The 14,594-nt window shown below is 40.3% G+C and overlaps 2 protein-coding genes across 2 annotated transcripts; one reads left to right on the top strand and one right to left on the bottom strand.

Moving 5' to 3' along the window:
* Positions 1-15: 15 nt before the first annotated feature.
* rnf115a (ring finger protein 115a) lies at positions 16-6,482 on the top strand. Its single transcript, XM_026183774.1, has 9 exons — positions 16-183; positions 2,273-2,331; positions 2,571-2,625; positions 2,770-3,053; positions 3,203-3,271; positions 3,360-3,432; positions 3,508-3,601; positions 4,445-4,560; positions 5,227-6,482. The coding sequence occupies exons 1-9, from the start codon at positions 31-33 to the stop codon at positions 5,344-5,346; spliced, it is 1,023 nt and encodes a 340-aa protein (XP_026039559.1). The 5' UTR covers positions 16-30; the 3' UTR covers positions 5,347-6,482.
* Positions 6,483-7,125: 643 nt separating this feature from the next.
* Positions 7,126-13,406, bottom strand: gba1 (glucosylceramidase beta 1). The gene is made up of 12 exons (XM_026183770.1): positions 13,259-13,406; positions 13,044-13,121; positions 12,672-12,863; positions 12,438-12,584; positions 10,756-10,889; positions 10,509-10,681; positions 10,320-10,409; positions 10,065-10,212; positions 8,194-8,418; positions 7,596-7,759; positions 7,391-7,507; positions 7,126-7,306 (listed from the first exon to the last, which is right to left on the bottom strand). The coding sequence occupies exons 2-12, from the start codon at positions 13,114-13,116 to the stop codon at positions 7,201-7,203; spliced, it is 1,569 nt and encodes a 522-aa protein (XP_026039555.1). The 5' UTR covers positions 13,117-13,121; positions 13,259-13,406; the 3' UTR covers positions 7,126-7,200.
* Positions 13,407-14,594: the final 1,188 nt, after the last annotated feature.

Here is a 14,594-nt window from a genome sequence, read left to right as displayed (position 1 = left end):
CTGGGACTCCAGCCAGCGGCGCCGCGGTGCATGCTGGGCTGGAGGTGGACGGCTGCCTTCGGTTTGTGGAGGACCGACGTCAGTGTTTGTGCTGCTCTGGGGAAGATGGCGGAGGCTGCGGCTGTTCCCCCGCATCGGTTTTTCTGTCACTGTTGTAAAGGTGAAGTAAACCCCAAACTACCGGTAAGCAAGAGGCTTTTCTTGTTTATCTGTCAGACTCTTTTAGAATACGTCCGGCTGACAGCTCTGCCTCACCGCTAACGGCCATTTGTTCCGCTTGCTTTCTCGCTACAGCTAAACACCAGCTAGCCTGTTAGCAGTTAGCGACGTCTGCTGTTGTTAACTCACTAAAATAAACTCCAGCTACGAGCTCCGTCAAAGGAAAGGGGTGGGGGGAAAAAACTGACATTAAAAGCAAATATCGACAGGTTTTGTTAGACTTTCCTAGACGTTTCTGTCAAAGCAGTGTACTCGAAGCTCTGCTGTGACAGTTCGGGGGATGTTGTGTTTTTCCTCAAAACAACAAGGACTTGTCGAAAACATTTGCGTTACTGCTGCCTTTGTTTAGTGCTTCACACTTAACTTTAGTTGCCTGACAGCTGGTTAGTTTTTAATTTCCGATAAAAACGCAGTGTTGACAGGACGAGTTGGGGGATTTTTGGAAACATAGTTAAACATGTCGTATTCAGTTTCAGTTTTGAAGTTAAAAGTAGAAGCTAAACTCTGGACTCAATGCTGACCTAAACCGTGACATACTTAGCAACTTTAACGTGTTTGAAACATGTCATCCACGTCTTAAATAGTATGGCGTGTGTTTGTATTCAGTGTGTTACAAGTATATTAAATACAACAACCTAAAATTAACCTACTCCAATACAAGGTTATGGTCAGCTGTAGCTTTCTCACAGTTCTCAGTGGCACTGTTTACTACTGTGGTGTTTTGTTGTGTTTTGTAGGTGAAATCTCAGATTCCCCCCCCCCCCCCCCCCCCCCTCCCCAAATAAAAAATAATAATAAAAAAATTGCTGGTTGTCATAGTCCTTTAAGAAAGTATTTTTTGTTTGGACAAAAATAATCTTATACTGTGGACAAACTCTGCCCTGTTTAAAAAAAAAAAAATTACAATATTCACAATGAACTGTTGACTGGTTTTATATCACCACTAGAGACACATTAATCTTTTATTTTTATGATCCAGCTGAGGGTAATTCCAGTCCTCCTTGTCACTGACTCTAAAGTGTCCCAGGCACAGTCAGTCCTATGGCATGTCTTCACTGAGCTAAGTGACTCCAACACCTAAGATTGTCGACCTGTGCTACTACAGTACAGCCCAGGCACCAGTCCTCAGTCATCTGTCCATTTTATTCAACAAACTGTATAATCTGTGAGGTTGTCCAATTTGACACTCAACTGATACAAACTGTTTTGCTTACGGCAAAGTTTCTTAACACGTTTTAACCACAAAATTCATTTTAGATCCCCAAATTTCTCTATGCTGTGCGAATATGAGTTTTAAAATTGTCATGTGAACTTAAGCATGGTATAAGCATAATACAAAAGGCTGGTATTTTTGTGACCTACTTTTAATACACATATGCTGTTCAACAAGGGTATCGCTTTAATCTCTCATAACCCTATCTGTATATTAAATGACCCCGCTTCTATCCTGTTTTCATGGTTTATAAGTCTGTGCTTTTAGTGTACAACTGCACCAGCTGCACAAATAAACTGGTAGCAGTGTTTTCCTCATTCTGTTACACAGGTTTTCTATAACGCCTCTCTTTAGGTGTGGTTGGCAGACCAGCTCTACCTACTTGGTTGCATTCACAAAATACAGGCCGTCACACTTCTTACTGATATTATCTGGCTGTACTTCTTTGTGTGCCATATTAGGCCGCAAAATGTCTTTACGTGCTGTAATTATTTTGTAGAATGGATGCTGATTTGACAGTGATGGAATATTACCTTTTGTCACATCTCATTTTCACACATGCAAAGTGGTGTATAGTTAACCAACACAAACAAATACTTTCAGTTGATAGTGTAATTGAATTTTAATGTAAAAAATTCCAGGTATTTATTGATTCCTGATTTTATTTTATTTTTCTGTGAGAATTGATATAATTGAGAATAGAATATTTAAATTACTGGATAGTTTATGTAGTATGAATAGTTTGAATAGTAGGGTCTAGGAAATTTAAAAAATAAATAAATAAATAAAATGAATTTTTCCTCTTCTATTTGACTCTTACATGGCTCAATCTATTTCTAGGAGTACATCTGTCCGAGATGTGACTCGGGTTTCATTGAGGAAGTAACAGAAGACTCCAGGTAAGAGGTTTTTGTATTATCGTCACTATCCATTTCACTTCTCTAGACAGCATATGATGTCTACACACACACAGGCTTTAGCTGGAACAAGAGCATGGACATGTACTGAAGAACGCTGATGTTGCACTGTTGTAACTTGTAGGCTCACTCTGCAGTTTTGTTCCAGGCTTACGCTACAGCTGAACAGTGCATGTTGCTAATAATGAGTCTTTTGTCCCCTTGTGCGCTGTTTCCCTCAGTCTCCTAGAGGTCGGCGCCAATGGGCTAGATGACACAGCCACACAGTTTGCAGAGGTATGACATGATCTGAAAGGTTTGGGGAGTTGAGGAAGGAATACGGGATAAAGAGGTTTAATTAACATGATTGTATGTTTTACTTTACTTAATCTTTTCCTTTTCTTCTGTTACTGTTCTTTTCTTTATTATTATTTCATCAAGCTATGGCACCTCTTGTTAGTCGAGCGGCCATTTACAAGAGACATTGACAGCCCAGACTCAGAACCTAGGCTCCCTGGTGGGCGCCTGGGGAGTTTCGGTGACCTAGGAGGGTTAGGAGGGGGACCAATTGGGGGATCTGTCCCAGCAGGCCTAGGAGGATCTATGGGGGGCCTACTAGGAGCTGGGGAACACTGGGGACCAGGACGCCCCCCTCGTCTGAGCAGCCAGAGGAGATACCGGTCTAGAGGCAGCAGTAGGCCAGACCGCTCGCCTGCTGTGGAAGGGTGAGTAACACACTAGTTCATCATTTTTCCTGGCTCTATTCTCTGCCTTGAATACTCCCACTTATAATGACAGTGCTATTTATGCTTTCCCCCGAACCGATCTTATTTTTGGTAATGACATTAACTGCTGTACATTTTCTGTTTGTCAGGATTGTACAACAATTTCTTGCTGGTCTTTTTGCCAACTCTGGAATCCCTGGCTCCCCTCCCCTGTCATGGTAATATGACATTATAGAGCAACAAGGTGTTACTACAATTTAAAATAACATTATTATTATTAAAAAGGTCTATTTGTGTTTCGTTCAGGACAGGGATGCTGCACTCTAACCCTGGGGATTATGCATGGGGGCAGGGAGGATTAGATGCTGTGATAACACAGGTAAACAAACTATAAAATAGTCTACAAAATTTGTGTTCTTCTCATGTATTTACATATGTGCCCGTGTCTGTGTAGTTACTAGGTCAGCTGGAGAACACAGGACCTCCGCCAGCAGAAAAGGAGAAGATCTCTTCACTCCCAACTGTCAATATTTCTCAGGAACAAGCCGGTCAGTCACCTCTGATTATCTTTTTTCCTTCACTGTCCCCTGATGTTTCTTTATTCTGTCCTTGAAATACAAATTGCAGTTTTGCCATTGCTCGAGTTGTCAGGTCAAACCCCTATTTATTACTACTACAACTAAGTTTGTGTTTTAAATAGTGGTCGCACTATTCATACCTCTTGAAGTCATTGTGTTGTATGCTGTCCGCTTACAAAATAATCAGTAATGCATTCCAGAAAAATGTTAAACCAAGTATTACTTTGCTTTAGTTGTATATGTGCACTCATTGACATGTTTCCATATAATGTTTTATTTTTACTTGTTTTCAGCTTTGAAAAAAAATAGCTAAGGACAAAGTGTCCATTTTGTTGATACATAGTTGTTTCAAAATCTTCACAGCACTTAAATGTCTTGTATACACTTGCTGCCTGTTAGAAGGAGCTTCTGAAACTGTGCCTGTTAGGGACGAAATGCCCAGTAGCCATGACAATATATATATTTTTGCTTCCTGGTCTTTCACCTCCCCAATTTTCTTTCCTCTTTTGGCTCTGTTCTTCTTGACTTCCTCTTCTTGGTATGCTGTCCTATTTTACCCACTCAGCTGTAACTGTGTGACTAGTTATGCTGTCCAGTTGCTGCAGGACTGTTGATAGCTGACTTTAAGGCATAGATGAATGTCCAGGTGCATTCTCAGGACTTTGTGTTACTCTCTGTTGAGAAGTGTAATGTATATCTCCTCAAGAAACGTAGCTGTACCACTTTGTAAACATGTGTGAAGCTGTCTCAATCAAAAATGACAAGGGTGTTGATGTCAGGAAAAGATTTAAAAACACATATCCTCTTCAATAGATTGCTGTATGGAATGCCCTGTATGCAAAGAGGACTTTAGAGTTGGAGAGCCCGTCAGACAGCTACCCTGTAACCACTTCTTTCACTCAGACTGTATAGTACCGTGGCTGGAAATGGTGAGTCACATCAAAAACGTTGAATTTTTATTAAATATAACCATACCAGAGACCATACATGACATTGAGGATTCTATGTGTTATTTATTCACTTTGCATTTGAGAGCATTCAGATCTACAGGAACCTCAAATATGTGATTTGATTATCTGAGTCATGATGGAAATGCCATGTAGGTGGGACCTGAGTAACACTTAGCTTAAATTGATGATAATGGAGTGGAACTGATGAAGTGTTGTTTTAATGCCACTTCTGTATGCTGAATAATGCTTCCCGATAGTTTATTTATTGCAATGATACAGTCAGTGTTTTTATTATTGCATGGTGCTTTTAGTATGTTATCCTCCTCTGTGAATGTGTTATTTTGAAAATCTACCTGGAATTTGCATGGGACAAAAGGTTAAAAAAAAAATTACAAATCTGAAAATTTGTTTGCATTCATCTTCAAGTTATTTGATATTAGCAGTTGGGAAGCTGTGGATAGCACATAATTGGCTGAGCAGATTGAAACATTTTTAAAAATGAGTCACAATCAAAGACAAAGAGCAGACTGACGTCATTTAAAACAGGCCCGAAATAATGTTCCACTTATTAAAACTCTTCTCAGACACTTGTGAGAAAACTGTGCTTAGCAACTGTTTTCTGCATTTTGTTCTGTGGCCGTGCAGCATGACACATGTCCAGTGTGTAGGAAGAGTTTGAACGGAGAAGACAGCAGCAGCCAGCCCCCATCAGAGTCCCCCTCGCTCTCCACGGACCCTCGCACACAGGAGAGATGGTCCTTCTGAGACACCCACCTGTCGCATCCCTTTAGTTCTCCTCGCCTACATCAAGCAGCCCACTGAGAAGACAAAATGCTTCTCATTTCCCTCTGTTCATCTCCGTTGCAGTCATAATCATCTCTGTCTGAGTTTTTGTATTTTTACTTTTTATTATAATGCCTTTCTCCTCACCTGTGTACCAATGCAGACGTCTTAAGAGTCAGTTAAGTTCTGATTTATCTTTTTTTTTATTGCCTAATAACAAACCAGCCTAGATTGTTTATCAAGCCCATATCCTCTGTACTTTGAACCCCCCAGGAAACTGCTTTCAAATCTTTTCTTTAAATATACTGCTGCAATAGACTATGGTGGAGAAATACCAGAGTTCTTCATGCTTTTCCCTCTTTATTCATCTTAAGATTACCTAAATCCTGCAACTGAGCCCTGTAAGCATATGAAAAGACTGTAGGTGATTTTTTTTTCACTCTACGCATGCACAGAGGCAACCCATAACAGCATGAACACCTTTATCCCTGAAATAAATGCTGTTTATGAAGGGTCTGTATAATGTTCTTTGTTGAGATTGTGTCAGGAAGATGTCGAGTGACTGTTGATATGTTAGTGTTTAATTGGATTGGACTGTAAAGGTGTTTATGTTTTTGTGTGCACACTCTGCAGTGTTTCAGGAGCACGACAGTCTTGTATAGGAATCATGTGGAGTTGCTGCTGTAAAATGGTCACAAACAGGTCGGACTAACTACAGAGGAAAGTAAGGGATTCAAGACACCTTTCAGAACTCTTCTAAATCAGAAGAAAACAAAACAATTACCCATAGTACCAGCAAGGGAATAAAAATAAATCCTCAGAGCTTGGCCCCATATACAATGCTTCATATTTCAACATGCTCCTCCTGGTGTGTATAGTATAAACAGCTGGCATCCCTCTGTCATTTTATTCCTGTTTACGACTGTCTTTTGTTTCACATTTTATCACTGTTTGATGTAAATAATTTTAGTCCAACAACTTAAAATTTGCAAAGAAATAAACATGAGAATGGAGGCCCAAATGTGAAATACTTGGTAATGAAACTGTATATTATATATATGAAAAAAATGTCTATGATAAACTGTCTATGATGTATTAATAAACTGAAAAAAAAGTCATTGTTTCATTTTTATTGCTCACAATCCATGTAATAGTTGTTCCTCCAAATTTCAAACATTGTTTTATTTAGCAAATATGATTAAATAGCAACAACTTAAATTATTTACAGATTCAGTGCATTACATGATTTGATCAGAGGCATGTCAAGCATGTTATTAAAAGGAAATCAAGGCACCAGTGATTACGTAGCACAGGCTAATGTGTATATTCTTTTCAGGCATCATTTTTCCCCCCCCCAAGACATTTGAAAGGGGAAATAATGTGTTAAATGTCTGGTTTCCTGTGGTTATTTTAAATGAATACAGGAATTACTCAAGTTATGTTTAAAAAAAAAAAAAAATCACAGCAAAACAAAATAATATGTCTGTGTGATGAAACTTAAAACATAAAACAGCTTTTGTATTAGGGGTTTTTGGACCAAACAGTTGTGGAGACTCCCAAAGCCACACTGAAATCTTTCTCAAGAACTAGGGGCTTATAAGGGCTTTTTTCCTGTTTGTATTCATACTGCCAAAAGGAATGCTGAAGTGATGCAATCGCCCAACATTTATGTCAGAGGTTCCTCTTGCTTGCTTGGTCCAGAGGTAGGAGCTAAACAAAAATTAAGGCCCTAAAATCAGGAGGTTTTATGATCATCCTGTGTGCAAATTCGCAGAGAAATGCTTTTAATGTGGTTCAGCTGAAACAAATATGCAGTCTGAGAAACTGCTTTAATGATCACTGCCTTTTCCAAGCAAGTGTGAGCAGAGAATGAGCTGGAGCAGTGGAGGGGATGTAACCCACAGGAGGGTCCCAGACTTCAAACAGGATGTCTGATGATGATCTAAAAAAGAAAAACAAAGCATAGAAACAGTTCAGTGTTTACCCATCATGCCACATTTCCTACAACAGATTAAATATGCCTTACCTGTTGAGTATGATGAGCACTAGTGAGCCATCGGGTCGGATGAAGGCAGAAAATTCCAGGTGTGTCTCTCCACTGGCAGACACCCCCACTCTCTGAGACCCCTCCCACAGAAACTTGCTGTGTAGAAAGATCATGTAAGAAGATCTCAGTGAAGTAATGGAACGGGTGAAATGTAGCATTCAGTGTGAGCAGAGATCCTGACTACCTGAAGTGGGCCATGCTGTAGAAAGACGGCTGCTTGTAGAAGACATCACGCGTCGCATCCACTATAACAGGGCTGTCCACTAAGTTTTTAACCCAGTTTGGTCCACCGTTCGGGTCCAGCGCCAGGTTCCAATCAGTCCAGCCGACCACATAATGATTCAAGTCCTGCCGTGGAGAAAAACACCCACAGTTTACTATCTACTACCTCCTCTGTGTTTTGTAGTAAGATGTGTAATTTAGTCAGCCTGCTGAACTAGCATTTTGTTTAACTATCGCAGGGATTGCACGTCTACATAAACAAATTCCTCTGGACTCTCAGAGCGTCTGCAGCCTGAATTCACCCATGCAAAAGAGAGAGAATGGAAGGAGTCCAATTTCCCTTGAAAGAGAGTGAAGAAAGAAGAAACTAAACACCAGTTCCAGCTTGCTTTGATGGCCTGCAGGCCTGCAGTCTCTCGAGTGTGTGCACAACCTGCACTGCAGCACGAAGGGAGGTGACTCACCTTTCTGGAACAGCTCACAGCTTGTCAAATTCTCTTTTTGCAGTGGATCTGACTGAACAAGCACAAACCTCCACGCATCAGATAATATGATCTTACCTCTATAATGTCATGTGCATACTGTTCAGCTCTGTCCCAGCTTCCCAGCATCACTCCTTTGTTTAGCGGGTTCCAACCAGCGCAGGCCTCTGTGCCAAACAGGTAATACTCCGGGTAGAGGTCATGGGTGGTTCCCAGGCTGATGTCAGGTGGCACAACGCTGTCTAAGTACCAGTGGACTGCCACACCATGGATGTACCTTCCTGCATGAATATCACTTAAGACCTGGAGGGACAAGAGGGAAAAAATAATAACGAAAACAAGAAGCACTCAGAGAGCACAAACCTCTGCTAGGGCAGCTCAGTCGCTGGACAGTATTTACTATTAAGGGGAACCTTTCGCATTTTTACATATTCATTTTGTTTTCTTTGTTATTTTGAAATGTAAGAAGTTTTGTAGTGCAGTTAAAACCAATAGCTAATTTTAATATACTTCACATAATTTTGATTGTTTATTGTTTAGTACATTTGTTTAAATGTACACTAATAAATATCAAGTGAAAAAAGTTTTGCTTTGTTTTTAAAAAAAAAAAACACTTATTCATAAAACATTGTAAATATACTCAAATTGGTATTTATTTAAAAGCTATAAGCTTTTACTGTAAAGTAAATAACAATGTCGTAATATATTAACATATTTAGAATCCCCACATATCCCTATAAGCGTATGTTGTCAGGTCAGAGGTCAAACGTGACGTGACATTTTAAATCCTTATATGGTACTTTCTGTGTGTTGACAATACACCATACTTGTAAGAATCATAGTTTCTAAGCATTAAGACTTTTTGTCGATTTTATCAATAAATCATTCAATTTTATCAGAATTCACTCATAACTTCACAGATAGAAAGATGACACACACGTGCAAACCTCCTTGGCAGAGATAAGGAATAAAACTTTCCACGTGGTTAAAGTAACAGCGCCACAATTTTCCAGATCAGTCCTAGAAAAGTATACACAAAATACTGGATTTATTTCCTCCCAAAAGGTTTCAGTAAAGTCTTTAAATATACGTTTCCTCACAGCCGCTGTAGACACTGAGTAAAGTAAATGTCCTTTTATGTGATTCCAATTCCAGTCACGACTCATTTTACCACTATAAACTCTCCTCTGGACTTTCATCGAGTGACACCAAGTTTTTTTTCTTAAAGTCCTTCCCCTAGCTTCAATAGGCTAACTGGAAGCTAATTATAGCATAATGGGTAAATACTGATTTTAATAAGTTATTTGGTTAAATTAGACTACAGGGCCACAGTTTTGCCTGTTGCTTGCATTTTTCTTTTGCAGATCCAACAACTTCCCTATTTTTTGGTGTAAATCAGTCTTTGGAGTTTGTAAGTGGCTAATTCATCCATATATACTTTAATATCCCTCCACAAGTCATGTTAATGGAAATTATGGTTGAAACAGTGATTAACAAGACCTTGAAAAGGAAAAATAATGCACTTCACTCAACATAATTGTGAAAGATGCCTTACAGTGTTAGTGGTTTTGACTTTATTTGTTGAACCACTGCAGAACATTTGCATTAATCTGCTTTTAGCCTGGTTTCATCTGATTCTTAACTGTCGTGAAATAGCAAGACAAGCGTCGTTCTTTGGGTTGATTTCTATCAACAGCTTATCAGATTGACATTTTTTCCTTTGCTGAACAGTTTGGACACCAAGTTTGTGAGACTTGAAGTCAAAAAAAGTTCTTTATTCCCTCTTCCCCTTCTTGTATTTCACTACATTAGGCTTTCAAGTTATCTTGTTAAGATGTTTTGGATTCATTTATTCTCCTAAAACTGATTCATTTTTAATTTCTTATTTGCCTCAGGTAAAATAAAGTTTGCCATGACCTTTCCTGCTACCCTTCTGTTTACTGACTCACCACTTTGGCCCAGTGGGGCAGCAGAATGCGGCTGTCATCCAGTATGAGGATGTGTGTGTGTGGGTATGACGAAGCGTGCAGGGCAGGGCCCAGGTCCAGAGACACCCAGTCCCTCTGCTCCTCAGGAGTGAAGCCCAGGGCTTGAAAACTGCAGTGAGACAAATATGCTTGTCAGTCTGCTGCAAAATTTAGAATCCACAGCTCAATGCTTAACATTTTTTATATGAAAAAAACTTTTAATGCATCTGAGTAGACCTGTAGTTTGTCATCATTCCTGCAGAGGGCTCGTTTCCTGTCGTCAGTGCCCAGAAGGTCAAGTTATATTTAGCATATTCCTCCAGGAACCTGACAGGAAATGATTAAAGCACCAAACAGAATACATTTCTCTTGAATCATGCTCCTCCAATATCTGATATCAATCTGATTTTAAGCCACAGAAGTCACCTGACATAGTACTGAGCCCAGGTTTTATGCTCCTTGCCCCCTGGCTGGCCCTTCAGGGAGCCCTTTCCTGTGAGTGCACCGTTCGTTTTCATCCAGGCGGGGGCACTCCAGGCACTGGCCAGCAGAGACAGAGGACGAGGAGACAAGGCCTGCGCACGCTGCAAGAGAGGGATCTGGAACACAAAGGAGGTAAGATGAGACATGGGCGACAACGGCCGTGTCAGCGTGCGAGACAAAAGACAGACACCTTCATGTTGATGTCTTCTGGGGCCAGAGTGAAATTGTGCAGATCATAGTCTCCAGGTGTGTCAGCATAGGTGTACAGACGTGTGGAGAAGTCACAGCTGGCCATGGGGACACGCACTACACTGTAGCCGATACCTGCCACAAAACACATCAACACAACCAAAGCTGGGGGATAAATCAGTATTATTACTCAACAATTATAGCATTTTATTCCACGGTGTAAAAACTCTTTAAAGAATATGTTTTAGAAGACTGGTGAACAAGCCATGCAATAGATTTCCAGAAATCTGAGGCATCAATAACAACGTCCAAGGAAGCTGTTCTGGCAGGATGCCCTTCATAGTAGCTGAGTCATGGCTGTAGTTGTAGTTTTTGGGCAAGAAAAGAACTCTGCAGGTGTGCTCAACTTTCACAGTCTTTCAACCTCCTCACCAGGAGAAGGCTCTTTCAGCGTTTTCTGCCGACCTACGCCATTGTACTCTCGTCCTAGTGAGCAGCCTCCACACAGAGAGGGGAATCCCAGACAGCCCACTTCCAATGGAGAAGAAAAGAAAACAAAAAACCCACGTACCACCCTTTTTGTCCGTACATTTGCCAGGCAGCTGTTGGTGTTTACTGGTCGACCGCTTTCCCACAGTGCAGTCAGCTTCACTAAAATGATTTCCTCCTTTCAGTTAACCAGATAAACACATCTGGCCTCAGCTTAGGAGGGAAGCAGGACATCTGGGAAGTGGAAAATAATTGAACTAAGGCCATTTTTGGTTAAAATCGTTTTTTCCTTCCTGAATGAAGGTAATTGTGTTGAATGACTGTTGGTTTTGATCTGCTTTTTTTCTTCATTTTTGGCTGCTCTAAGACATCTACAAGTGTCAATAATCCTGTAATCATGGCACCATCTATTACTTGCCTCAGGCCAGTGATGTCAATGATCAGGGCTTGGCAGGATGTGCACCGTTTTTTGTTCTTCATGTCCTCAGGTTTTATATTTCTAACCAAACTGTAACTGAATTAGATGAGACTCTACTTTATAGAGGGCCCTAATACTAATTTCCAGCTCTATAGCTTTAAACTTTGACTCTACTAGAACAGCTTTGCGTTACAGTTCACCACACTTGCATTTTACTGGGCCTGGGTGCAGTTTCATCCACTGTGAAACAAGCTTTTTTTTTTTAGCTCCCTTGCCCCATTCTTTAATGACACTTTCTTCTGATTGGCTGCCCTTCATACACACCAGGTCTAAACAGCAGGTGAGTGGGTTTGCTGTGCTAAGTACCCTTCAGATCACTGGGGACATGCTGTCTCACTGATGTCGTACTACCATTGTAACAGTGTAACAGTAAATGTATAGAGAAAATAAAAAAGGAGACACAATTAGACACAAAACCCTTTTCTAGTTATTCTGCATATATTTGTTACATCTGTGTATATCATTGGGGAATAATTTTATTTTTTAATCACTCAGTCAATTATAACTGGTGCTGATACTGGGCTATGACATGTTTTGATGATCATCATGCTGCTGATGCAAGTTTAAAAAAAGTGCCTTTTAATACCCCAAACTGTCTAACATCTCCTCGTTTCTGTTACCCTTCTTATACCTATTAGTATTATTTTACTGCCTGACTTTGTATCGCCCTTTCGTAGGCTGTAAGGCTATGTCTCCCCGGTACAGTGGCAGTGTACCTTCACTGGAGAAGTACTGCCTCAGCAGCTGTTCCTGTGCACCAGCAGAAAGAGAGAGTATATTGATGGCTGCTGCATCTGTCATCGCCCCTCCAAATCCCCTGGTCTTCTGGTACTTCTGATAGGGAACGATAGTCAACCTGAGCCCTGAAAGAAACACAAAAGCAGACAGAAATGCTCTGCACCTGCTCCAGCATCACTGATGGTATCTTAAAATGCCACTCCTCTACCCACTTTCTCCAGTGCTGTTAGCCCGAACTTCACCCTGACTGGCCTCCAGTCTGCTGCCCGCAATGTTGCTCAGGTAGGACGAGAACTGGCCCAGTGGAGGTAGGCTGACAGATCCAATGCTGTCACAATATGTCGAATTACATTCACACACCACAGAGTCATAGCCAAAGTTTCTGGCAACACATTTATTGTAACCTGGGAGAAGAATAAATCTAGTTAACAATTATTCTTCTGCAGTAATAAAAGACACACAAGCTGTGTGTGTGTGTGTGTGTGTGTGTGTGTGTGTGTGTGTGTGTGTGTGTGTGTGTGTGTGTGTGTGTGTGTGTGTGTGTGTGTGTGTGTGTGTGTGTGACTGTGTTTTTTCCTGGTTACCTGCAGAGAGGATCACTTGTGCTGCCACGAAAAGGAGCGCCCACAGGACAGATGACAGAGATGAAAGGGCCATTTTATCTACAAACAGAGTAGTTTTAAACATTGAAGTGCGAGTTTTTATTTAGAAAAACACACGTATCAGACAGAGGTGCGTGCTTTTACTAATATCCTTGTCATACGGCGCACTTTGTAAACGTAGAAGAAGATGTGCTCACCTTAGACGCTCCTGCAGTTTACCTCATGTCCTACAGAGTTACTAGAAAGGTCAGTCCTCCTCACGTTTCTCCAATTTGATCAAATGTCATCCCAAACAACTTTCCCCACTTCCTCCCTATTAGCCAGTCATGTGACGTTACATATGATCACGTGAACAACTATGCAATATTCCGCATCGGCAGCCAGGTGGTGCTATACCTTCATTTTTTCCCCACTTTTTTTTTAGATCAACTTTATTGCAACATAGAGAGCAAGAAGTGCAAAGGAAGAAAATACTAAGCCAATTACGTAACTGCACGATTGGGCAATAGAACAATATACGGAAAATTACAAAAATAAATATTTTTAAATATTTTGTAAATATATTAATAACCTCAGAAAGGTTTTCAGTTCAGCTGATTTTAATTTATATAGCCCCAATTCACAGCAAGCTACCTCAATGCGCTATATTTGAGAAATTATGAACCTGAAAGCTTTGAAAAAAACAGTTTAAAATAAATAAATAAATAACAACAGATTACTGCTGTTACTAACATCTTGTAAGGAATAAAAGCTATTTTATTTGAACGACTTTTTCCGATTTCTTCACTGATCAAATAGGCTTTACGCATAAATGTCAAGTTCTTCCTCCATTTCTGTATTGTAATGTCTTTTTCTGTTACGCTAGCTTTTCAGCGGCTTTTCCATTTGGTTATCATATCTGGGTTTCGGGGAGGATGCATCTCTAGGTCTGCGTGATTCTTTTTGTGTCACACGTGTGTTGTGAGACATGACTTCACGTTTGGAAACCTGAGCCAATTAAAATGTGGGACATTGTCGTAATATGTGGGACAAGGGCACGAGGGATAAAAATGCAGTGCAGGCCAACAGGAAATGGGACACGTGGTCTCCAAGCTGGTGAATGTATGAAACTAGACTAGTAGTAAATTTACTAGTACTGCATTTTGAACCAGCTTGCTTTTATTCACCGACATTCGTAGTAGATCATAATAAATCAACAAACAACTTTGGACCATAAAAGTAAGCCAGTGATGTTTGGTTACAGTTTTTAAAATTATTAATTAAAATTTGTAAAATTCAACCCCAGTGAATTATTTATCAACTAGTCATAAAGTCCTGATGACTGCCATTTATCAAATGTTCAGAGAGGCTGCTATATTCTCTTGTAGAATTTACCTCATTAAGTAAATCCCAGAGATATATAGGTGTAGACACTTAATGACTGAAATTACAATTTTCTATTTGCTAGCTGGTTGGTATTGGGGAATACACACTTTTTCCCAGCATATGGTGATCAGCAACCCTTTCCTATGCCTGTGTGAATCCAGTAATCCT

The sequence above is a fragment of the Astatotilapia calliptera genome, chromosome 11 (genome assembly GCF_900246225.1).
Source record: "Astatotilapia calliptera chromosome 11, fAstCal1.2, whole genome shotgun sequence".
NCBI classification, from domain to species: domain Eukaryota; kingdom Metazoa; phylum Chordata; class Actinopteri; order Cichliformes; family Cichlidae; genus Astatotilapia; species Astatotilapia calliptera.
Note: the sequence above shows the minus strand (reverse complement) of the source record. Positions and strands in the feature narration are given on the sequence as shown.

Bases quoted from the DNA above. Each gene is read 5' to 3' on its own strand.
- rnf115a (XM_026183774.1), top strand. From the start codon at position 31: ATGCTGGGCTGGAGGTGGACGGCTGCCTTCGGTTTGTGGAGGACCGAC. The intron at 184-2,272 runs GTAAGCAAGAGG...ATCTATTTCTAG, and splicing joins AAGTAAACCCCAAACTACCG to GAGTACATCTGTCCGAGATG. The intron at 4,561-5,226 runs GTGAGTCACATC...GTGGCCGTGCAG, and splicing joins TAGTACCGTGGCTGGAAATG to CATGACACATGTCCAGTGTG.
- gba1 (XM_026183770.1), bottom strand. From the start codon at position 13,116: ATGGCCCTTTCATCTCTGTCATCTGTCCTGTGGGCGCTCCTTTTCGTG. The intron at 10,682-10,755 runs GTGTCTGTCTTT...TTTGTGTTCCAG, and splicing joins CAGAAGACATCAACATGAAG to ATCCCTCTCTTGCAGCGTGC. The intron at 7,508-7,595 runs GTAGTCAGGATC...CTTTCTACACAG, and splicing joins TACAGCATGGCCCACTTCAG to CAAGTTTCTGTGGGAGGGGT.